The 24,911-nt window shown below is 35.9% G+C and overlaps 1 protein-coding gene across 2 annotated transcripts in view; it reads left to right on the top strand.

The window, feature by feature from the left end:
• The window catches only part of HMCN1 (hemicentin 1), a 481,286-nt gene that overhangs the window by 180,287 nt on the left and 276,088 nt on the right, over positions 1-24,911 (top strand). For both annotated transcript variants that reach the window (XM_058700608.1, XM_058700606.1), the window contains exons 7-11: positions 9,249-9,369; positions 10,504-10,767; positions 12,699-12,843; positions 16,264-16,385; positions 21,723-21,998. In XM_058700608.1, coding sequence (XP_058556591.1) covers positions 9,249-9,369; positions 10,504-10,767; positions 12,699-12,843; positions 16,264-16,385; positions 21,723-21,998 — 928 coding nt within the window. The remainder of the gene's footprint in view (positions 1-9,248; positions 9,370-10,503; positions 10,768-12,698; positions 12,844-16,263; positions 16,386-21,722; positions 21,999-24,911) is intronic.

The raw sequence follows: 24,911 nt of genomic DNA, 5'->3' as shown, positions 1-24,911 counted from the left end.
AATATCACTGCTGACTTTGGATCTCCCTTTTTGATGGCTAATGAGTGATAATGTTTTACATGTTCACTTTCTCAAGAAGAGAAATGTCTGAGATTAGATAGTATTATCTCTGGTGCTATCTCTCATGCACTCAGCTATCTGGAAAATGTCTGCTCTATCAGTAGAATTCATAATGGCTTGTTGAATATTTCACATAGCAGTTTTTATCCCAAGTATGGAAAACTATTATTTCACTTTAGCATGGTATTCCAGGGCCACCCAACTGAGCCTCAACCAATCCTTCTAACTCTTGTCTGTCACTTTCCTTTACACTCTAGTCAAATATAACTTTGTACTTTCTCTCATCCTATCTCTTACCACATTCTCTTGACCTGTGTTTTCTCTTAAGTTGTTCCTTCTCCTAGAATGCCCTTCCTTTCCATCTGACTTCTGATTTTTATGGCAAATGACAACACTTTTATCAAGCCTTTTCTGACTTTTTTTCCATTTAAAGGCTCTCTTTTCCCTGTGGCCTTCTACTGCAGTTTTTCTGCACCTCCCTTTTTGATGATTTCTCTACAGATTTTATATTTATTTCTGTACAGGTTTTCTCTTCCTATTTTACTCTAGACCAGATTTTGTTGATGGTATATGCCACAGATGTCTGGGAAAGAACTACATGAATATTCATGAATAAAAATGAATGCATTTATTTTGATAATATCCAAGGAAGCAAGTTGAAGAGTTGATTTAATTATGTGCTGGCATGGAACTCTTTAATTTGTCCATGATTTAAAATACTGTGAGAGTGGCAATTTCTTTTCTTCTGTGGTTTTCCTCTAAAACCTTGGTACTTTTCTGTAACTTATTAGGACACTGTTACCAAATAGACAATGAGTTTACTCATCTGTATAGTTCACATAAATGACTCAAATGCTTTAGGTAGCCTCTGATGCAGGTAAAAACATGTTAGAAATAGATGAGTAAGAAGAATGTAAAGGTTTACTAAAAACACAAGATAATGTTGTTTTATGTCCCTAAATTTCCATTGTAGAGAAATTACAAATCCTGAATCTCGTTTCTGTGCAATACGGATTTTCCATTCAGGCAGCTATATCTATATATAGAATGTTTGAACATAACCACAAAAACTCTCAGGCCAAATTTTGTTCCTTAAGTGAAGCTTCCTACAAAGACATTAAATAATTGTCAGCACCCTTCGGGTTTAGGTGGCACAAACTGTTTCTATTAGTCTAGGATTATCAGTGTGATCAATGTAATCCAACACATCCCTTGGGGCACATTTCCATTAAGTAAATTTGGATAAACTGTCCTTAGATAATCTTCCAAGTAGAGAAAGAAGTGTACCCAACCACATGATTATATTGAGATTCTGAGACTAGTAGAAATGTTTTGGTTTTAGATAGCTATGCTGGTTCCAGAGACTACTAATGGGTTTTCTAAAGATAAGAATATTTTGGAAACCATACTCAAGTGGCATAAGCTTGTTTAGGAATCATAATTAAATAAATCTCAAGTCAACGAAGGACCACACAAGAAGATTATTACACTGGCTTCCAATTATTCTCACCTGGTGACTCTTTTGAAAAAGCCTGAAGATGACACCAGGTGTGTTATTTAAATGGATTAGGTGCAGCATTAATTCAGATGTTTTAGGTCAAGGGAATGCTTTATACTAGAGATTTTCTGGAAAATTTCCCAGTTTTTTTAGTCTGCTGATACCAGATTATCAACCAAATAGAATGTTTCCTTTAAAAAAAAAAAGTCTGTACATTTATATGTCTATGTGTATGTGTATGTATGTGTATGTCTATGTGTATGTTATGTGTAGTGTGTTATATATGTGTGCGTATGTATGTGTGTGTATGTATATATATATGTATATTTATATATATATGTATATGTGTGTATGTATATATATGTATATGTATATATATACATATATGTATATTTATATATATACACATATATGTATATTTATATATATATATACATATATGTGTATATATATATATATATATATATATATATAATTTATTCTATGCTTTGGATACATTTCTTTCCTTATATCCACATTTCTCTAAACATACAATGCCTAATAGAATGAGAGTATTTAAATCTAGCTGACATTATTATATCTTTGTGCCTGGCACAATGCCCAGCCCATAGTAGGTTTTCAATAAATATTTGAAACTGCCATATTTCTTTAATTTCTAAAGAACAGTATGTCACTTAAGAACAAATACTTTGAGAAGAGTTTGCACCCATTTTCATCCAAGATCCACTACTTAATAGCTCTTTGACCTTGAAGAAATTACCTAATTTCCCAAGTCTGAGAAAAATGGGGGAAATAATGCCTACTTACTGACACATTAATGGTAAAATTAGTTGTACTCTTGAATATGTGTAAATTGAAGATTGTATCTATACTATTTCTATTAATGCGGATACACATGATTTTTTCTTTGGGCTTTGTTTTTTTGTGTTTTTTTTTTTTTTTTTTTTAGAGAGAGAGCATACAAACGGGGAGAAGGAGGAGGAGGAGAAAGAGAGAGAGAGAGAGAGAGAGAGAGAATGTTAAGCAGGCACCATACTCAGCACAGAGCCTGACTCAGGGGCTTGATCTCACAACTGTGAGATCATGACCTGAGCTAAAATCCAGAGTCAGACGCATAACTGACTGAGCCACCCAGGTACCCTGGGCTTATATATTTTCATAAAGCATTGAAACTCTTTAGGAAAGAGAATTAAAGCCAGTTCTATCAATCACATTTTAATTCAACGTATAAAAGGGCAGGCTTCACATTTAGTAGGAGGAAGAATTCTTACTGGCGTAATGTAAGAAAGGTAATTCCTTACTAATGTTACATGTTCTTTGGGTGTTGACAAGATGTTCTACTTTACACAGTCACTCACGAACCCAAGCTGATGGAGGCTCCACCATAATTTAGAACATTCGTCCTCTTCAGTTATTTCAGTTGGAGAAAAGACTGCAGAATGTGCATTGAATTTTTTAAAAAAAGGAATTTGTGTCACTCCTGGAATGACCAGATATGTCTGTGAGTGACAGACACACTTTAGTCCCTATTATCATGGCCTAGTGGTATACTGGATCTGGCTCATAATGGCTCATGGAGAGGAAATTATGCACTTTTTCTTCCCACCTCTGTGTTCAGTAACGTCATGTTGGGAGCTTGAAATCAGCCATGGTGGTAGTATTTACACCACAGAAATTGGCAAGTGCCCAGAATTAAGGCTTTTTATTCAGAAAGCAGTTTACCAACTCTCCACTAACCAACTTGACCTCTCCTAATGGAAGTGTATTTAGAAATGTAGAATGGCAAATGAATAATTAGATGGCATCATTATCTTCTATTGCCACAGTGTGCAAATCATCCCAGAGATGATGTTATCCTAAAATGCTATGCATCGACTTGGGTACTATAGAAAAAGCACTGAACTTGGAACAGTTGCCATTTAACTTGCTATCTAAACCTAGGCAAGCAATCATTTCTTTGAACATCAGTTTCTTTATAGTGTTATAAAGTCATCTTTGGATGCAATAGGATTACATCAAATAATGTGTGAAGAAACTTAGCATAATGCTTCTGGAAAAATTCATGAATTCTTGATGAATCTGGCATTTGCTGGTTCTTAAGGAGTCTAAGGAAAAGCACCAACATTAGTTAGGCATTTGGAGGGCTTTAGTATCATTTTTTAAACCTACACTTACAAAATGCCTATGGTAAATAAGAGACCGTTATCACCCTATGGGACTTTCAATATAGAGAGGTATTTAATAGGCCTTTATGTTTAAACTAAGAAGTAGATCCATCCACAGATATCAGAGGATAACTAATTTTTCCTGGAGCTCTCCATGGTATTTTAGCCTGTCCTCCTTCACTCCTCACAGAGTCACTTCAATTCAGAAACCTAGACTTGGTCTACTCTGTTCCTTCTTTTCTGTTACTCCTATGAGGATCAAGGTTACCTATTTACAATTTTAGGATGTCAGTAGGTATCTAGTATAACTTTATCTTTGCCTCAGCTCTGCTCACACTGCAGCAGCCTGTGTGTTCTTGACTCAGACCCTTCCACAACTTGACCAACATGACATTGTAATTCAGAGTTGCAATGAATTCAGAGTCATTTTGAGTTCATGACATTGAATTCAGAGAGTAATTCAGTGTAATTCAGAATAAAGTTCATAATAGATCGTTGTGAACTTTAAAAAATTGTATGAATAAATACACTGTGTGAAATACAATTCTCAAGAGTTCCTAGCCCATACAAACCCTGTTTAGTGCCTAGTGTCTAGAAATTTGCCTGTTATTGTTGGAGCTATCATGCTGCTGCTAGGTTTCCCTCTTCCTAGAAGCCGTGAGATTAGAGTGGCTTTGTGCAGAAATGGTACTTCAAGACATTCTATGGTGGAGAGATATTTTTTGGAGCCAAATTCAAATAACCCACATGATAAACAGACCAAATATAAAAACATTAAGTCAGTAATGTGGTCTTACTAATATTGTATATAAAGAAAATGATATTAAAATTGCTAGAATAATTTGGAGGAGAAAAGAGAGGGAAGGAATATGCAGCTAGACTGCCTCTCTTTTTCTCTGTTTGACTCAATTACAGAAATAGCTGAATATTCTTTGTCCCACTAGGACCTTCACATCATTAATTCTCCTCCAACCCCACTATGTCCATAATATGTGAGAATCCAGAGCCTTCTCCCAACGTTTATGGAGTTTGCTGAAAGCTTACTTTCTTAGGTCTCCTTGCCTCCTGATTATTTGTGTATTGATTATCACCTTCTGTACTTTGATAAAGGACAAAGCTCAGCCTCATCAAAAATATCACAGGAAATCTGCTAATAACAGGACTTGTGAGTTTAGTAGATTTAACTGAAGATTTGGAGTTATGTCTTGAAGCACCTTATCCCCTTCTGCTCTCTCCTTGGCCCCATTCCTCTTTTCTTCTTATTATGCCTCTACTTCTCTCCTCTGAATAGTCTCATGAGCTCCACATTACTCTCCTACTATGTAGATCAGTTCAGCATTTTCCAGTGTTTTCCTTGAAACCAGCATAATCAAATTCAGTAAGATAAGCATGAGAAACATATAGGGTGGCTATAGAGGTTGGTTTCTGGAGCTTTACTGAGTGTATACCACAGCTCTTCCACCTGATATATCTGTGAAATTAGGATAATATACTCCGACAAAGGGGCTTTTGTAAAGATCAAAAGTGATCATTTATAAAATGAAAGATTTAGTCTGTTGTACAGTTTGCATTTTGTATATGTTAATATTTCTTCTCCTTTACCATTTATTGGTTTATTTACCATCATTATACATAGAACCCTTTTGTTATTTTTCTAAAGTTCATTTATTTATTTTTGACACAGAGAGAGTGTGAGTCAGGGAGGAACAGAAAAAGAGAGAGAGAAAGAGAGAGAGAGAGAGAGAGAGAGAGCGCCCCAAGCAGGCTTTGTCCTGTCAGCACAGAACCTGACACGGGGCTCAGTCTCACAAACTGTGAGATCATGACCTGAGCTGAAATCAAGAGTTGGATGCTTAACTGACTGAGCCACCCAGGCCTCCCCCGCTTTTTGTTCTTATTAACACTAATATTTGAAAAAGGGAGCTGAGTTAAGAAGCAGACTAAAAAAATAATTTACCTTAAGATAACAGACAAAAATTATAAACTATTGGCAGTTTCTTAAAAAGACATTTTAATATGATGTTTTGTGTTCCCCAAATATTATCCAAATATTGTTGTAATTATTTTCAGAGAATGATTAGAGAATGATAAATGCATGCATGAGTGTCAGAGGTCATTTTAAACTAAATTAGTTTAATTTTTAAATTTTTATTCTATTTTTAAACCACAATTTTGGTTTATTTGTGATGCCCTTTATTCCTATTACCCTGATTGATACAGAGTTGGATGTAGTTTTACATGAAAACGGACTCACTTGGAAATATTTTTGCTTACAAACCCTTTCAAATTCTATACCGACTGTTTAGAATATAATATAGAAACACAAAGTTAAAAAACTTGGTTAACCTATTACCCTTCATATTTTTGGCATTGCTCAGAGAACAGGAAACCTACATCCTTATTTCCATATACTTCATTAATTAGTGTGGTATTTTAAGGATCAAAATTAATTTATTTTACAATAATTTTATAGAGGTTAAAAGGAGCTCCTTATTCATTAGCTCTGCTCTATTTTTAATATATTGGTTAGTAATAAAATGCCATATTTTCAAACACAGGTAATTTCTAATTTTGTCACTTTGATATTAAGCACTACTCTTAAAATGGACTCTTTGTCAGTTGATTTGTACACAGCACATATGCAAGATAATTAACACCTGATGGCAGTCATTTGGCAAATTATGGGTCATGTGTAGCCTTGGTAACCTCAATCATAGGAGACTTTCTGAGTAGCAATTAATGATAATATATCATGTCAGTGAATAAATATAAGTCAAGTCATCATAATATTGACCCTTTTGATTGTCCTTACATGAAATCAGGAGGCAATAGTGTCTTCAGTAAGGCACTGTGTGATCTAAACCAGTTGAAATAGACTTAACAAGGTTTTGTATAACCCCTAGGAAATCCCAATGTAAAATTGGATCGTAGCCCATATGCACCACCACTCCCCCCTTTTCTTTGCTCTACTGTATGGAATTCATGACACATCTTCCTTTAGAAATAATGGAATAAATGGTGGTACTGAGACCCCCACACTTACACAGTCCTTTGTAAACCTTAGGAAAATGAGCTGGAGTAATTAGCAGCAGCATTTACACTAAAAATACAACAAACCTGTTTTTATGGCCATGTGTTTTTTCTTTTTTTTTCCACCTTCATTTTCCTTTATTTGTTGTTTTTTTTTTTTTTTTAGTTTTTGCAGGTTTTGCTCAATGAGAAAAAAATATGGTGGTAAAAGGGACATATCTACTTCTCTTTCCTCTCCTGGTTGCTAAATAACAAGGAATCGCAGTGATTTCAGGAAGGCTGTGTAGTTTGCGGAGCTCTGGAAGTGGCATGTTTTTTTTTTTTTTTCAATATATGAAGTTTATTGTCAAATTGGTTTCCATACAACACCCAGTGCTCATCCCAAAAGGTGCCCTCCTCAATACCCATCACCCACCCTCCCCTCCCTCCCACCCCTCATCAGCCCTCAGTTTGTTCTCAGTTTTTAAGAGTCTCTTATGCTTTGGCTCTCTTCCACTCTAACCTCTTTTTTTTTTTTCCTTCCCCTCCCCCATGGGTTTTTGTTAAGTTTCTCAGGATCCACATAAGAGTGAAAACATATGGTATCTGTCTTTCTCTGTATGGCTTATTTCACTTAGCATCACACTCTCCAGTTCCATCTTCGTTGCTACAAAGGGCCATATTTCATTCCTTCTCATTGCCACGTAGTACTCCATTGTGTATATAAACCACAATTTCTTTATCTATTCATCAGTTGATGGACATTTAGGTTCTTTCCATAATTTGGCTATTGTTGAGAGTGCTGCTATAAACATTGGGGTACAAGTGCCCCTATGCATCAGTACTCCTGTATCCCTTGGGTAAATTCCTAGCAGGGAAGGGGCATGTTTTTAATCATGGTCTGCCTTAATATGGCTGTTTATCAGATTACAGTTTTATATATAATTATATATAATATAGGCACGCATATTTCTAGTGCATTCTATCAATGTTGCTATCATGTGGTCATTTTACTTTGAGAGAGAATCTTGGTGATCAATGTAATAAAATATGGTGAACTCTTTTTCTTTCTTTTTTTAATGTTTATTTTTTATTTTGGAGGGCGGGGAAGAGAGAGAGAACACACAGAGGATCCCAAGCGGGCTCTGTTCTGACAGCAGAGAGCCCAGTGTGGAGCTCTAACTCATGAACCATGAGATCACGACCTGAGCCGAAGTCAGAAGCTTAACTGACTGAGGCACCCAGGCACCCCTGGTGAACTCTTATTCATAAATGTTAGGTGGGTTTTTGAAATGTCGATTCCTAGACTCCACTCACCATACGTTCTGATTCAGTAAATCTGGGTTGGAGTCTGCATTTTTGAGAAACAACCTGAGTGATTTTGTATAGCTGTAGATGAAGGTGCTCCTCGGCTCTTATTTTGAAAGACATTGAGATCGAGGCTAACTCTGACTTACCTTGCTCTTGGGAGACAATGTAGCACTCTGGTGAAGACCTGGGAGCCTGACCTTACCATTAAAACCCCACCTCTGCAGTTAAGAAGCCTTGTGAACTTAGAAAGCTACTTAATGACTTAGTGCCCCATCTGTTTATCAGTGCAGTGGTGATGATGATATATATCTGATAGAATTGTAACGAAAATTAAATTAGCCAATGTATTTAAAGAGTCTGGACATAGAGGGAGCACTCAGTAAACATTAGTGTTACTATTTTATCCTGTGGCCTTCATCCAAATTATTTATTATTTATCCACATATGAGTCATTTCAGTGCAGAGCTATTCAATATTTAGTCCAGCCATCATCCCCTTTAGGAGGTTTTAGCCAAACTACAGGCTAGTCTATGTTGCTTTTATGTATTTTTGCATACCATTTATGTATTTCTAATACTGCATCATATTAAAGCTTTCTATTTCTCCATCTGTCTCCCTCATTAGCCATGAGTACTTAGAGGATGGGGACCATGTTTTATGCACATTTGTGTCTCAAGCACCCAGTGCTTTTGCTAGGACGCTGCTGAGCTGAGGATGCTGGTTGGCCAAAATCTGGATAGTGGTCAGCTCTCAGTGCTCGTCCTGGCTGTATCTTCCCAGATGCAAAGAAGGAGACCTTTTCCAGAGTCAAACTTGGATAGTGTTTAGGGGAGAAGATTTAGTCATTCATTCATTTCATCGATATTTGTTGAACGTCTACCATGTAAAACCACAATGATCCATGTCCTTATGGAGCTTTTACAGATTAACTTCAGGGGTATTCACTAGTGACTCAACATCTATATCTTATACCATTGGGCCAGTGTATTACTGAATTTTATTTTAGAACAATCCCTTGGGATATGTGTTATAAAACTTGCATTTAAGGTGTAGAATCACAGTTAAGTTTAGAACACCCAGATCAGAGCCTCAATTATTGGACATCAGTCCTAATTAAACACTTTGTAGTTTCCCATACCAGATAGTGTTTATTGTGACCAGCAACCTGGATCAACTCACGGGGTTTGTCGTTAAACATTTTTCAGACTTCTAGCAGTGGAAGGCACTCTGTTCGCATCACCGGCCTTAGTACGATTGATTTCAGAGCTGGTTTTTCCCGAAAGCCCACCCTGGATTTCAAAAAAACAGGCAGCAGACCAGTGCAAGGTTTGTATGCGCATATTACCAAAGTTGACGTAGTAGATATCCAAGTGCAAAACATTGCTCAGATTGTCTGTGATTTTATAATTTTGTGGAATTCACAGAATTGGGAGTTATATTCTTGGCCTCATCACTTTTTTCTCGAAGTGTAAGACCAGTGATATTAAAATTACTCAGCTTGTTAAAAATTAAGATTCCTGGGCCTCACCCCACATCTCCTGAATTAGAACCAAATTAGATTGGACCCAGGAATATGCACTATATCAAGCACCCCAGATGATTCCTAAACTTACTGAACTTTGAAAACTACTGACGTATATCTTGAGATTTTTACTAACATCTATAAATTACCTTGTTGTCAAGGTGAAAAAAGAGGGTTTTATGTGTGTAGATGGCTAAAAAATTAAAGACATTATGTGCCATTGTATGTTCAAAGATAAAATTATTGCTGCTTTTTAAACCTTGTTCTTATTTTATTCATGCAAGATTATAGGTTTATAGATAAAAAGATGTTTAATCGTAACGTGACTCCTTAAATTTATTTTTTTCTGATCATTCTTTTATTACTACAACTACTGGAAGGATACACATAGTGAATCCTTAAAAATTAAATATTTATGGGGCGCCTGGGTGGCGCAGTCGGTTAAGCGTCCGACTTCAGCCAGGTCACGATCTCGCAGTCCGTGAGTTCGAGCCCCGCGTCAGGCTCTGGGCTGATGGCTCGGAGCCTGGAGCCTGTTTCCGATTCTGTGTCTCCCTCCCTCTCTGCCCCTCGCCCGTTCATGCTCTGTCTCTCTCTGTCCCCCCCCCAAAAAAAAAAAAAAAAGTTGAAAAAAAAAATTAAATATTTATGTAATTAAACATTAAGTAATACAGTATTCACAATTCTGATTTTTCTATGTATGATATTATTAAAATACCATAAAAATAATTAATTAGGATTTCCTAAGTTTCTCTGGTCATGAATAACTGTCTTTAACGTAGTAGAAAAGATTCTATAATTAGGCCACAATTTGTTCGACAGTTTGTAGTACTCATATTTATGATACTTCTCTGTTATTATAGTTCAAAGATTTATCTGATAAATAACTCAATTGTACATTACTTATTAATAATAATAATAAAGTCTTTCTCCTCTAGGAATTCCTACTTATGTGCTGCTGAATACTTCTGGAATTTCCATCCCAGCCAGAGTAGATCGTCTTGAACTTCTGAGTATCTCAGGCAGTTCTCTGAAGACTATCCCCGTTAAATATTACCCTGACCGAAAACCTTATGGCTTGTGGAATATTTCTGACTTTATACCACCAAATGAAGCCTTCTTTCTCAGAGTCACAGGCTATGATAAAGATGATTATCTCTTCCAGAGGGTTTCAAGTGTTTCCTTCTCTAGTATCATCCCAGGTGAGACATCATTTTATTAGACCCTGGAGTATTGATAGTTTAAGGGAGTACTGTGGTCCTATAGTAAAGAATGGACTATAAAATAAAGAATAATATCTTCACATTATTACTGGGTTGTCAAATTGATGGACATTTACACTTAGGTAACACAATTTTTCTTAATCATAAAAAGCACATCCAGAGTTTCATGTGAAGTCTCACTGACTGCAGATCTGAAAATTCTGATTGGTGCAATCAGTGTAACAACTGGGAAATTCTGGTACTCTTACTCCCCCTAAAAAAAAAAAAAAAAAGCCTGGCACACACGCTCAGTGTTTGATCAAGCTACCCAAATTGGCCAAATGCTTATCAATGATTGTCAGAAACCTACTTTGTGAATAGTAATTCATTGTAAACATCTGGTGATGATTCTGCCTTTATGCGCTAAGTTGGCAGTTAATCAGTAAGCTAGTTACTCATATATTTGCTGTTGTATAGAGATGAGAACGTAGATTAAGGATTCTTTGGAAGCATGAGGTAGCATTTCAGTTTGTCTCTACTCTTGCTATTTCTCAAGGCTAATGACAACTGTGATAAAAACTTTGGCACTGTAGCCAAAACTGTGGATATCCAAATCTGTAGAAGGATTATTTCTAATATTGTACTATTGGATGGAGGGACAACAATTTATCATTTATACATAAGGTTGTAATTTGAGAAATTCAGAAACAACTGAACAGCTATTCTTTAATGGTTGTCGAATGGCAAGATTAGAACCAACCTCAGTATTTCCTCATAGTTAGTTGTCTTACCCCTAAATTGAATACTGCAAAATCTGTTGGATTCTTAAAAATCAAGTTTTTTCCCCATTATTTTTGGGAAAACAATTACTGTATGACTTCAATTCTTTTTTTTTTTTAAGTTTACTTATTTTTGAGAGAGAGAGAGAGAGAGAGAGAGAGAGATAGCATGAGCAAGGGAGGGGCAGAGAGAAAGGGAGACATAGAATCTGAAACAGGGTCCAGGCTCCAGGCTCCAGGCTCCAGGCTCCAAGCTGGCAGCACAGAGCCCAACGTGGGGCTCGAACTCACGAACCGTGAGATTATGACTTGAGCTGAAGTCAGATGCTTAACCCATTGAACCACCCAAGCGCCCCAAGAGGCCTTGTCTTTTTGTAGAACCCATGGGCAATGTAGCAAGATGGTGCCGGGGGGCACAGCAAGGAATTTACATTCAGTACCCAGACTTTTTTGGTCCAGGTGAGGTGACTTGCTAATGGCAGGGCTTCCCCCTACCATCTGCTAGCTAAGGTGTATGACTTCAATTCTAAGCCGTGTAGGTCCTTTTCATATATTTACATTTTTTTTTTTTCAACGTTTTTTTTTTTTTTTTTTTTATTTTTGGGACAGACAGAGACAGAGCATGAACGGGGGAGGGGCAGAGAGAGAGGGAGACACAGAATCAGAAACAGGCTCCAGGCTCCGAGCCATCAGCCCAGAGCCTGACGCGGGGCTCGAACTCACGGACCGCGAGATCGTGACCTGGCTGAAGTCGGACGCTTAACCGACTGCGCCACCCAGGCGCCCCCATATATTTACATTTTTTAAATAACAATAGATTCTACAGAGGAGGAGGTATTGTAACTTATTCGGTAGCCTTTGTTTTTTTTTGTTTTTTTTTGTTTTTTTTTTCCTATATTGGTGGCACAAAAAATAGTGTCTTAAAAAATAGAGTCTCAGGTTTAATGAATACATTAGTAAGGGGTCCATGGAGAGATCCAGAAATTAATGGGGTTTGAACAAAGAAAGATAATTAAAGTGATTTTTAGTGATTTAGATTAATTGGAATGCAGAGGGTTTACTAGAATAATTAAGGTTTGAAGATTTTGAATGGATTAACAGGAAGTACCCAACATTATTGTGACCTTGTTGCCCATGTTCTATTTTTCCTAGATGCTCCCAAAGTTACAATGCCCATGAAAACCCCCGGATACTACTTGCAGCCAGGCCACATTTCCTGCTCTGTTGAGAGTCTTTTACCCTTTACCTTGAGCTTTGTCAGAAATGGAGTTACACTTGGAGTAGACCAGTATTTAAGGTGTGTACATGTTTTATTAGCAGTTATAGAAAACATTAAACATCTAAATACAAACAGATACTTATTTTAATGTGCTTTTTCATTGGAAATTCTCATTTATTTGTTCCATAGTCTTGGAATATAGCAGTGAACAAAATAGGTGCAGGTCTGTGCCCTTATGGAGATTTTATTATAATGGAGAAAGAAAACAGATATATGTTTTATGATATGTTAATTTCTCATTTATAATATGTTAAATATGTTAATTTAATAAGTGCTAGAATTCATTCAAGGGTTGATTCAGGTTTTATAGAATCTGGATGTTATATAACTTGAGGGTCTCTTGTTAAGCCCAAGAATACAAAATTATGAATATAAAGCTAGGTACTAAACTTTGGAAGGGTCCTCGCAAAAGAGAAGAGTTTAAGCTTTGTTGGCTTTGGGGCAAAAAAATCTCTGAATATAATTGAGAGATGGGGTGCATGTGGTTTTGGCCAACTTGCAGTTTTAAAATTCAGGATAAGGGACATTTGAGCAAAGACCTAAACATGGTGAGAGATGATCATGCAGATAGATATCTAGGAAAAAGGATTTGCATGCCAGGAACAGTTAGTGCAAATGCACGAGGCTGGAGCTGACTGAGCATGGGGGAAAGAAAGACAGGAAGGAAGCCAGTGTGGCTGGAGTGCAGTGAGCCAGGAGAAGGGTAGAGGATGGGGTTAGGGAAGTGAAGTGTGCTGGGACAGCAGGTGGAGGGAGAGCATGTGTGGCTACTGCACGTAACAATCAGTGGGAGTGGGTGAGGAAGCACTGATCTTCCTTGTGAAGATGGATGGCTTTTTTAGATAAATATAAATAATCAATGAGAAAATTGAGTAGATCTTGAAATCTGGAGGATGATTTCTGGAATTTTTTTTTAATCTTACTAATGAAACAAACTACATTTGGAGAAAAACTCTAGAAATTATTTTACAAAATTTCTATGCTGTTGATTCAATAGTAATATAAATAACTTCCATAAAATGCTAAATATTTGACAGTATTAGCCTATTTAATCTCTTTAGGGGGTCATTTTAAGCAAAAACTATGGCAGGAATATTCAGTATAACTTTAGGAAAAAATTCCACTATTTGAAGATTGAACTGTATTACTTCCTGCTACTTTTTTTATATTGTGTATCTTAATGATTCCCTAAGCTCCATGTTTAATAACCAGCAACATAACTGACCAGGATATTAAATGATGAAGCTACATAACTGCCTGATGAAATCAAATAATTCTGTTTCATGTTTAAATAGTAACATGTTTCAAAGACACTTGAGATTCTTTATAAATATTAATTCATTAATTCCACACAATTCCTGGGAGGTAAGCCACAAGAATTCTTTCATTTTTCCAGCTCTGTGGCCCAGAGATGTGACATGCCTTGCTGACATATATTAAGCTCTTTGTGTGTAAGAGGCTAAAGACAGAATTTGGCATGGGTGGTGATGGATTGATACTCTAACCCTGATTCACTCGCAAGTCCCTGCCCTAGATTTCCTAATAACTTGAGACATGTGACTTAATCTTTGTTATGTGAGTCGCTATGGTCACTAGGGGATGTAAGAGAGAATTAGTTTGCATTAGCAGCAGGACACATTTCTATTTGACATGTTCTTTCCTTATTCCAAAGGTCATGCCTTCAAAACTTCTTAGAGTTTTAATGTTAACTGAGAAGACTACATGAAAAAAAGAGAATTATTTTCACGTAATATTTCATAAATGAGAGGAGCAAGTATCACTGTCAAGAATATTCTTTACGTAATCTCACCCTGTTTACGTGCCTTTGAACTAATTACTTATCCTTCTTCCTGAATCTCGACTTACTTGTTTTTAAAACGAGGGACTAGAAGAATTGTCACTATCTGTTTCTAAAATATCCATGTGTCTAAGTTTTGATGAATCCTAATGTTGTGTGCTTGGGTCCGAACTAGGCATTGCAGAAAACATGACACACTGTATGTATTTCAAACTTCTGCCTCCCTGGAACTTACCAGTACCTCTTAGACGATGACAGTTATAAACTTGGACTTTGCTTACTGCTCTTAGGCATTAAAGATATAGCTTAGGTGATGACTGTGGCTTAGAGTACACTCATACTCCTTTTTCTTCTGAATGGGACAGAAAGGACTACTGACACCTCGTGTGTATATGGTTGAAAGGAAACATGAACTAAAGTGAATATTCTGTTACTAAAATATATGGAACAGTGACCTTGCTTATTTTGTCCCTTTTCTGATGAACAGGAACCTGTGCCTTCACTTTCTCTTACAAAGTCTAGATTAGTGATAAATACACATTAAGAGCTCAGTAAGTTCTTCGTGGCTTTTTGATGACGGGTATTTTTTTTTTTTTTTTTTGACAGCAAGAGATCTGGTGTTATAACTGAGCTATTATATCTCATACCACTTTCAGACTTCAGTGTAAGGTGTCTTTTGCCTCTGCAATGGGCTTTTCATCTCATCTATGTCTTGAATGTTAAAGAAGGTTAAAAATAGCTATGGATGAGTGTAAGAAGAAAATTAAGAAAATAGTTATGATTTTCAATTCTATTTTAAAATAAGATAATGCCTATTTTGTAGATTATTGGAATCCTTTAAAGTATCTATTAATATCTATTAACTAATTAGATATGAAATATCTATCAGAATTAAATATCTATTACTAAAACACTTCCAAAAAATAGAAAGCAATTTGAACAGTGTTAAAGGCCAAAGAATAAGTATTTGTTAAATGAATGGATACATATTATAGCAAATGGTTTTTTTTAACCTAACTGACAGGTTTGATAATAAAACTGGTAATTTTTTTCTTTTGTCAACTTATACATAGATTGAACCAGATATGTTCCATAGCCTTATATGGAACTTATATACAAGAAAATTAAAGAGAACTTTTTGGGATCAAAAAGTCAATTTTCTACCTTCAAACTCATGAATTACCTTGTTGAATTGCTTTGGTTGAGAACCTCTACTGAACAAGACCCAAAACTGGAAATAATATGGAAGGAGAGAGGATTTAAGGAGTGTTGCTCTATTAAATCTTTATCTTATATTTTCACATAGCCAGAAAATGTTTCCCTAAAGAAATTCACAAACTCTGTGTCTTATTGCCTTTGGTGTGCCTTTTGCTCAGAGAGCTTACCTTTCTTCTTCTTTTTTTAATATGAAATTTATTGTCAAATTGGTTTCCATACAACATCCAGTGCTCATCCCAATAGGTGCCCTCCCCAATGCCTTTCTAATTAAAAGGTGTATAATTTTAAGCTATGAGGAACTCTGTAGTTTCATCTGCTTATTTTTACATTGTTCTTTTGAATGAATACTTCCAAAAAATCACTGCTTTCAACTTTGTCTTGCTTTTGTCGTAACTAAAATGGTTTCTATTTTCTTGCCCCAGGGAATCTGCCAGTGTGAACTGGGAGATTGAAAAGGTCACTTTGTCTGATGAAGGTGCCTATGAGTGCATCGCTGTCAGCAGTGCGGGGACTGGACGGGCACAGACATTTTTTGATGTGTCAGGTAAGTAATTGTCACTAATTGCTTTGCAGTTGCCTGGAAATTAGTGTAGCTATGGAAATGGGATGTTTGATAATCCTGGCTTCACTACATATTAGCTGTGTGACCTTCCTTGGGACAAGATTTAAGGACTCAGTGCCTTGGTTTCCCCAAACTATGATAGGAAGATAATTATCAGTAACAGTCTCTTATCTCATTGAGAAATGTGAGGTTACATGAGATAGTATAAACTCACATAGAAGAGAGCCTGGCACATGGAAACACTTAATAGACCCTAGCCATCATTGTTATTGTTCTTGTACTATTATCATTATTATTGTAGGCTCTCTTAATAAATGTTTTTTGAAAAGATCACCTAGAATTTTTATTAAAATTGAAAGAAATTTAAAGAAAGGAAGGGATAAAATTTAAGAAAAGGGAGAGATCTGTTCTGGGAATAACAAGGTTAAATTTCCCGTTTTCTTTCCCATATTCGTAATAACCAGACTGCTTTTATGAATGCATTCTGACATTAAATTCAAGACAGTGAAAGTGATCATGTTCAAGAAACACAGGACCTCAGTGGCTACAGTATTGGTATTAAGAAGAGTGGAAGAAATGCTAATTATTTCACAGTAGATAGTATGTTTCCTACAAATAAATGGGAGGCAAAACTCATTGCTTTTTATTTATTTTTGAGAGAGAGAGAGAGAGAACCTGAGCTGGGGAGGGGCAGAGAGAGAGAGGGAGACACAGAATCCGAAGCAGGTTCCAGGCTCTGAGCTGTCAGCACAAAGCCCGACACGGGGCCCGAACTCACAACTGTGAGATCATGACCTGAGCTGAAGTCAGATGCTTAACCGACTGAGCCACCCAGGCACCCCAAAACTCATTGCTTTCTAAGGTAGAATATATTTTAGCGAAAAAGTCATTTTTCCTTTAATCTCCCAGAATTCTTAGGACACAAAAAGATTATCATTTTTAACCAATGATCAGGATTTAAGCCACTTACTCAGAACATATCTAGAATTTATTAGAAAGTTTGTTTTGATTGAATTATTTTCTACCTGTCTTGTAGACTAGTGTTGCTGTGTGTTTAATAGTAACCCTATTCTGACCTAAATGTAGCTGCTGAGTTTATAACATTGTCTATACCTACTTTTAGTGTGGATGTGCATTTTCTTTAGGCAATTTAACACAAAAGCAACTGTATAACTGTAGGACTGTTTAGAAGTCTAGGATTTATGTTTGTTATCAATAAGTCCAAGCTGAACTTTAAAACAGAGGCATGCAAGCATGTTCTTCTTGGCGTGAATTTATTTGTATTCTCTTATTCTTAGAAAAATAAAGCTTGTCTCCTGAAACAATTCAGTTGACATGCATCATAAACTATTCATTTTTTTTTTCATCGCCAGTAATTATGAAAAGCATTGGAATTGTGTCAACGTTCTTTAGCTTCTGGGAAAACAAACACTTGAGCACTTGACTATTTTTTCCCAACAATATTAATTGAGAGAAAGACAACAGGGAAAGAAGTTTGAGTGAGTTGATTTAGACATCTTGCATAAACAACTAGGAAGTGCCAGTAAGAATTTGTGAACTGACTCTTAAGAATTTGACTCTGTAGTGTCAGTAACTTCCATATGTGTGTTGTACACATGCCTCATTAGTTTAATTTGTGCCAGCCAAGCAGTGGTATCACTAGGAAATTATAACGTGCCCAAGCCAGTGTTCAGGAATTATGTCCCACTCAGTCAATTATGAAAGAAGGAACAGAAGCACTGATGGTAACAGCAGTGACTGTAATGGCAGAAATAACAAGCAAGTGCCCCTTTGGACTTGGAAGAATAGACATTTCTTGCCAGGCTCACTGTTGCCTCAAACCTCCACCAACTTCTGAATCCCCTGTAGCCTGGGCTGAGATCCCAGCAGTTAGCTAAAGGCATGCTGGAATCAAGTGCAAATTCATAGGACAGTTAGGTCTTATATTTTGGAAAGGAGTGTTGGAAAACAAGGCATTTTGTGATAGTGATGTTCTGGTGTCACTATGGACACGAATTTATTTTGTAAAGTCAAAGGACACCCAAGCACAGTTTGAAGAAAAGCTAAAGTTCTACCAATATGTTACCCTAATTTTTTATTCCAGCATTTTCTTCTAGCTGACATGTGTAAGGATTTTCAATTCATGAAAAATGTTGATTATTGAATGTTTTAGATGCAAAATGGGTATAAAAAGCATTGTACTTCTTTTGTTACATATAAACATACAGAAACAAATGAGTAGAGTTGCAGAAACATGAAAAACTCTTTTCAAGGAATAATTGCTAATTTAGTACGGTTACAAAGTTACATTAATTTTGTTTACTGAATTTCTTTCTTAACACAATGCCCTCCCCTGAGGGAGTACACGCACAGAGTACTAAAATTCTGGGTTTACATAAAATACTGGGAATACAGAAAACTTGTCAGGGGCATGTCAGTGACAGACAATCTTAATTTATAATTACAGGATATTGTATTAGAACAGGATAAGGGCTTGGAAATAATCTTGTGCCACCTTGTCATTCTGTAGCTAAAGAAACTTAGGCCTGGAGCAGGCGATGACCCATTATGATTATAGGGATGAGAAGAAGGTTCCTGGCCTCCTGACTCCCTGTTCAGTGATCTTTACCTAATGTCATAAGGCCTATACTTGTCATTCTTCTCTCAGTTATGAGGTTCTGAGGTTTCATCTCTGGTTCCCTAATTCTAGCCTTAGTCATTCTTTTACTTAGGAAGGGCTGTCCCTCAAACTTCTAGGGCCAGGCTATTTCTGGCAGTCTATTATCTTGGCCTCCTTTGCACACTGTTGTCATTCTCCCTCATCATTTCCCCCAACCCCACAAATTTATTTATGCATACATAAATATTTAAGTATATACACTATTTATAATCTCTAGTTATTTAGGCAGCAATGATATTGTATGTCATTCTTTCAAACCTTATCTGTTCCCATATATTATTAGAAAGTTAGCATTTTACATATTTCAATTTATGCTTGAAAAGGGATTAGACTCTGAGGTGGGGTTTGTATACAAGAAGGTTATTTCTAGGAAAATGCACTGGTAAGGGAGTAACAGAAGTGGAAGAATTTAAATTGTGATATAGTCACTGCTAGGGCCTTACTGGATCCCACAGGGAATTCTGGAGCTGTCATGGCCCTGAATCAAGGCAAGAGAGCCTCGATTTGTTTCCTCATTAAGTGGTCCTGAATGATGGGTGCCCTGGAAAGGGGGGATTTACCCTGAGCATGTTAGCTCCCTTGGCTATGAGCTGTATATAACCAAGAAGCATAGCAGCCAGGGAAATGAGTACCTATATCCTTAAGAGGACTCTGGGCATGTGCCCAGCATTCCCTACATGCCTAATGTACAATTTTCCATTTTCTAAAAATCTCAAAAAATACCTAGTTTAGTTGAGGAAGTTTGTGTCAAAAGAACAAAAAAGAAAACCATACAAACATCATGTGGCCTTCATAAAGATCTCGATAGAATGTGAACACATGTACTTATGGTGACTTTCAGGTCTTTGATGGTCTATACCATCTTGGATATGAGAGTCCTAGAACATTAGAACTAGAAAGGGTCTTTGAGATAACCTAATTTGATTATCTCATTTTTCAGACAGGGAAGCAAACCCTGTGGATAAATTGACTTATCTAAGGTCACATACCTAGAGAGAGAACTAGGCAGCCTATGGTTGACAGATTCAGTACGTAAAAACATAGAGTGCCCAATTAAATTTGAATCTCATATAAGTATGTCTGAAATATTTCATGAGACATATGTACACGAGAATATTATTTGATGTTTATCTGAAATTCACATTTAACAAAGTTTCTCGTATATTTTGTCGAGCCTAGCCAGACTCCAGAGCTTTCTAACTTTGTCGTGTCCTCTTTCCACATGATTCATCAACCATTTTCTTAAGAGATTTTAAGAACATAGCAGAATGATAAAATTTTGTTTTTTAAAAGATAATTTAAAATAGGATCTACTCTTCTAAATGTTTGGAAAGCAGGATAAATATAAAGGAAAATATGAAAAATATACACATTTCTGTCCCTCAGAGATTACCACTATGGTTTTGGCATATTATTTCCAGGTTTTTTTTTTCCAGGCTTATGATTCATCTGCACTTACATATGGTTTTAAATAAATAAGAATAAAATTTGATCTTGAATATCTAATACTCTTTCATATTTAAACTAAACAGGCACATGGGTTTCCAGCTGGAATAGCTCACTGCAGTTTTATTGCTGTATTATTGCTGAATAATAGCTTGTTACAGCAGATCGTTTTAAAGCATTTGGGCAGAACATGTTTTAGGGGGGCATTTGTATTTATTCTCAAACCTAACTAGAGTAATATAATTCTCTCTAGAATGTTGGCTAAATATCTAATTAGTAAGTTATTTTTGACGGCATTTGAAATGTGCATGACTTATTCAATACCTTTTGTGTGCATGGTTTCATGTGTACAATTTTATTAAAGGCCTATGCCTACTCTTAACTTGTCCTGCAGTCAAAACATCCCTTGTTCCTTTGGGGGAACATTTGTCATACTCTGCTGTTGCACTGTCTTCTTAATGAGATTGTAGCCCTTTGAACCCAATATTATCATATTTAGTATACTATCATCTACCATACTTTGTGTCCTCTTTTCTCTAAAACACCAAATGAGCATTTTTAAATTTAAAAAAAATCCATAAATGCTACCTTCTTCAAAACTCAAAAATTTGCCTCATTCCCCAATCCCTAAATTAGTTTAGTGATATCCTTTTGCCAAGGCTTTTTGATTCTCACATCTATAATTTACAAATTTAAACTTGGGTATGCTTTGGTGTGTGAACAAGCACTACTTTTCTTTTCTTTTCTTTTCTTTTCTTTTCTTTTTTCTTTCTTTTCTTTTCTTTTTTTTTTTTTTTACATTGAGGATTAAAGGCACTAAAAGCATATCCTGTGCATGGTGTCTTCAGGCTACAAGTGCCTGTGCTATTATTCACTTTTACACTACGGTGTTTTCAATTAGAGAACATTCAAATCTTCCCATTGAAGACATAACATCTAAAACCACAGTGTTTGGCAAATGTGATAAAAATCAGGTGGTCGATTTTTTTTTTAGAACATGTACTACTTTTTTAAAGTATCTTTTAACTAGATAATTTTCTTGGGGTCAAAGACATATATATTAATTAATAAGCTGTCTTCTGCATCTTCCCTACCAGGTTCTCAATATACACTCATTACATTTTTAAACTACATCTATAAGGGAGCAAACTGGCTATTAGGTCTCTTGATTTGAATCTTTTCGTTTCACCCAGAGCCCCCTCCAGTCATCCAAGTGCCTGATAATGTCACAGTCACTCCTGGAGAAAGAGCAGTTTTGACATGTCTCGTCATCAGCGCGGTGGATTACAATGTAACCTGGCAGAGGAATGACAGAGATGTCAGCCTGGCAGACCCAGCAAGGATGAGGATCCTGGCCAACCTCTCATTGGAGCTAAGGAGTGTGAGGTTCAGTGATGCTGGGGAGTATCATTGTGTAGTCTCCAATGAAGGAGGATCATCAGCTGCTTTGGTTTTCCTCACGGTGCAAGGTATGTGTGTATGATAACTTCAGAGTTACAGTGCCTTTCTCTCTTCTTCATTTGATCTCTATTCCCTTAAGTTTGGTTTCTCTATTCCCTTAGGTTGGCTATGACAATAACAATATCTACCCAAACAATTACTATTTTGAATGATAGAGCCCTTATGGATCTTAGGTGGCCTAAAGCTAACCAAACTGGAAACTAAAACATCACTAACAAATAGGTGACATTTTAAGACAAACACAACCAACCAGTCCTAGAGTTGGAGACCTTTATTTTAAGAAAATGTAAATAGAAATTGTCTCTGGATGATTTAATAGTTTTAAATTCCCAAGTCTATCATGTGGACTTAAAAATTCTAATTGTTGTAATGATTGGTTAAAAGTCTTTCCCGAGTTGAGTATTACATTATTTCCGATGTAACTAATTTGCTTATATCTTTTTAAAGTAAGATTTAAGATGTTTCTCATCTTGGTGAAATTTTATTAAATATTAGCAGAGTTTTTTTTTATCTTATTTATCTTATACACACAAGATAATAAACTAAGGGTAAGCCAATCTTTAATTATGCCTTTAGACACAAAATGTTAGGTAGCTGAAAACAGTGTGTTAACAATGTGGTTTAATGGCTACCAACTATATATATATATCATTCAGGACAATCAAATGAAGGTCAGAATCTGTTCCAGTGAATCTCTTTCAATAGAATCATATTTAGCTTCTAAAGTCTGTACCAGCTGAGAGCCTTAATGTAATGAGCAAATTACTATTGCCAGTTTTACACTGTTAATCTGAAAGATTTAGTTACCACCTCAACAGAATATTTCATTTCAAATCCTCGATGTGGGAGACTGATTGCATCAGGATTGTGTCTGGCTATCTGGTTATGACATCAGAAACAACTTTTTGACATGCCTGAAGTAACACTCTCAGATGATGTTTTTAACAAGATTATCTAAGAAAATGACCATTGAGACTCAAGGCTAGCACTTAGAGTGTTATTAGAAGCAGAAAAGTAAAACTACTATGAGAATTAGCAAATTGGTCATCTGATTCTAGTTTTCTCGCTTGTATTTAAGACCTGTTCTGTAGTCTGAATGTACTCTCTTTTGTTAGTGGATCTGGTGAAACCTCTAGGGAAACATTGCTTTTGTAGATGGTTCACTGTATTTCCACATGGTAGACAGCCTAAATCATTTGAGTCAATCCAAGTGGTAACCTGAGTTACCAGAATTTTGAAACTGTTCTTTACTAAACTGATTGTTTCAGATAGAACAAAATGCTAATGGACTTTGGAAAATTTGATCTTGGTTCTTCACTTGAAGTCCCTTAGAATAGGATTGTAAACTAAAATCAGAACCTTCCTAGTTTCCTCAGGTTAACTTTTCAATGTATTAGCATCCTATTTAGTTGATTACACCAGTGATTCTCAAACTTCCATGGATAAAGAATTATCCCAGGCACAAATTTTCTGGTTTAAAATCGCATATCTGTGGCTGCTGCAATCTCTCCTCATGTAACAGTAAAATATCAATAAGGACCTCAAAAAGACAAAACTAAAAAATACCAAAACCCAGTGGCAATTAACAGTAGTAAAAATTTGGGGATGAATTTTATATATATGTCTGTGTGTGTGTGTGTGTGTGGGTGTGTGTGTGTGTATACACAGTATATATATATATATATATATATATATATATATATATACACACACACACACCCACACACACACAGACATATATATACACACACATACATAATAAAGATTTATTTATAATAAATATATATTTATAAATATATGTAATAAAGATTTTTATTTATATACATATGTATATGTAAGTATGCATATGTAATCATTATATTTTAAGGTCAGTATAATGAAAATCTCAATCAATGGTGCATCTTTTTTATGTTCACATGAAAGCTGAGTGGATGCATCTTTGTCCTTCTGTCTCATACTTTCTGAAAAAGAGAATGTTACTCTTTAGGAAGCCATAATGGTATTGCCTCACACATATTGATAGCGATAACCATCCAGTAAGGAAAACAGTAGAACTGGAAGTAGACAAGCAACCTGGACTCTCGTAGAGAACTGTAACCTAGGATATATGTTTCTCTCCAAATGAAAATATTTGGAAATGAGAAACATTGATAGGGGTGTCAACTAGCAATTTTAGAGACAGTTGTTAGCAGAGGGCAGCATCCCAGTCTCAGCCAGGAAAGCATCATAGATGAGAATCGGGCAAGGAGCTGTGCACATCAGACTAACTCAGTTAGTTAGTTAGACATCAGACTAACTCAGTTAGTTAGTCTGAACTGCAAAGGCAGTTCAACTAGAACAACAGTAGCCAAATAAGCTAGGTCCATCCAAACACTTTCCAAAACTCTTTGGAACTGAAATACCTGAATGTGTACACACTATTCTGACACTTTGGTCATTATATTTCTGTCTTATTGATACAAATGGCAAATCATTACCTTAACTTTTACAAAGAATATTATTTATATATTATAGAAGATAATTAGAGTATGATCTGGCAAGAAAAATTACCTATTTTTATACTGCTACTAATATAATTTGGATACACTATTCAGAAAAATAAGAAGTTTGTAGCAGTGTGAGGCATCATCACTGGGCAATATTATTTTCAGCTTTCCTCTATGTAAAAAAGAGTTATACACTATTTTTAAGTATTTGATGTGTATCTTAGGTAGAAATAGTTGTGTGTTTTGGTAATAAAATAATCTACCAAAATTAGCACTTACATTAAATGTATGGAAACTACTTTTGGGGTATTTGGTATTGCTTATAAAATGTGATCTCAATATCTTAATGTATACCATTTTCTGCTATTTTTCTAGGATAAGTTGCAACACAGCCCTCCCTGTTTTGATGTCTTTTAAGTGATTTTTAAGTGATTT

Source organism: Neofelis nebulosa, chromosome 15 (genome assembly GCF_028018385.1).
Source record: "Neofelis nebulosa isolate mNeoNeb1 chromosome 15, mNeoNeb1.pri, whole genome shotgun sequence".
Classification (NCBI taxonomy): Eukaryota; Metazoa; Chordata; class Mammalia; order Carnivora; family Felidae; genus Neofelis; species Neofelis nebulosa.
Note: the sequence above shows the minus strand (reverse complement) of the source record. Positions and strands in the feature narration are given on the sequence as shown.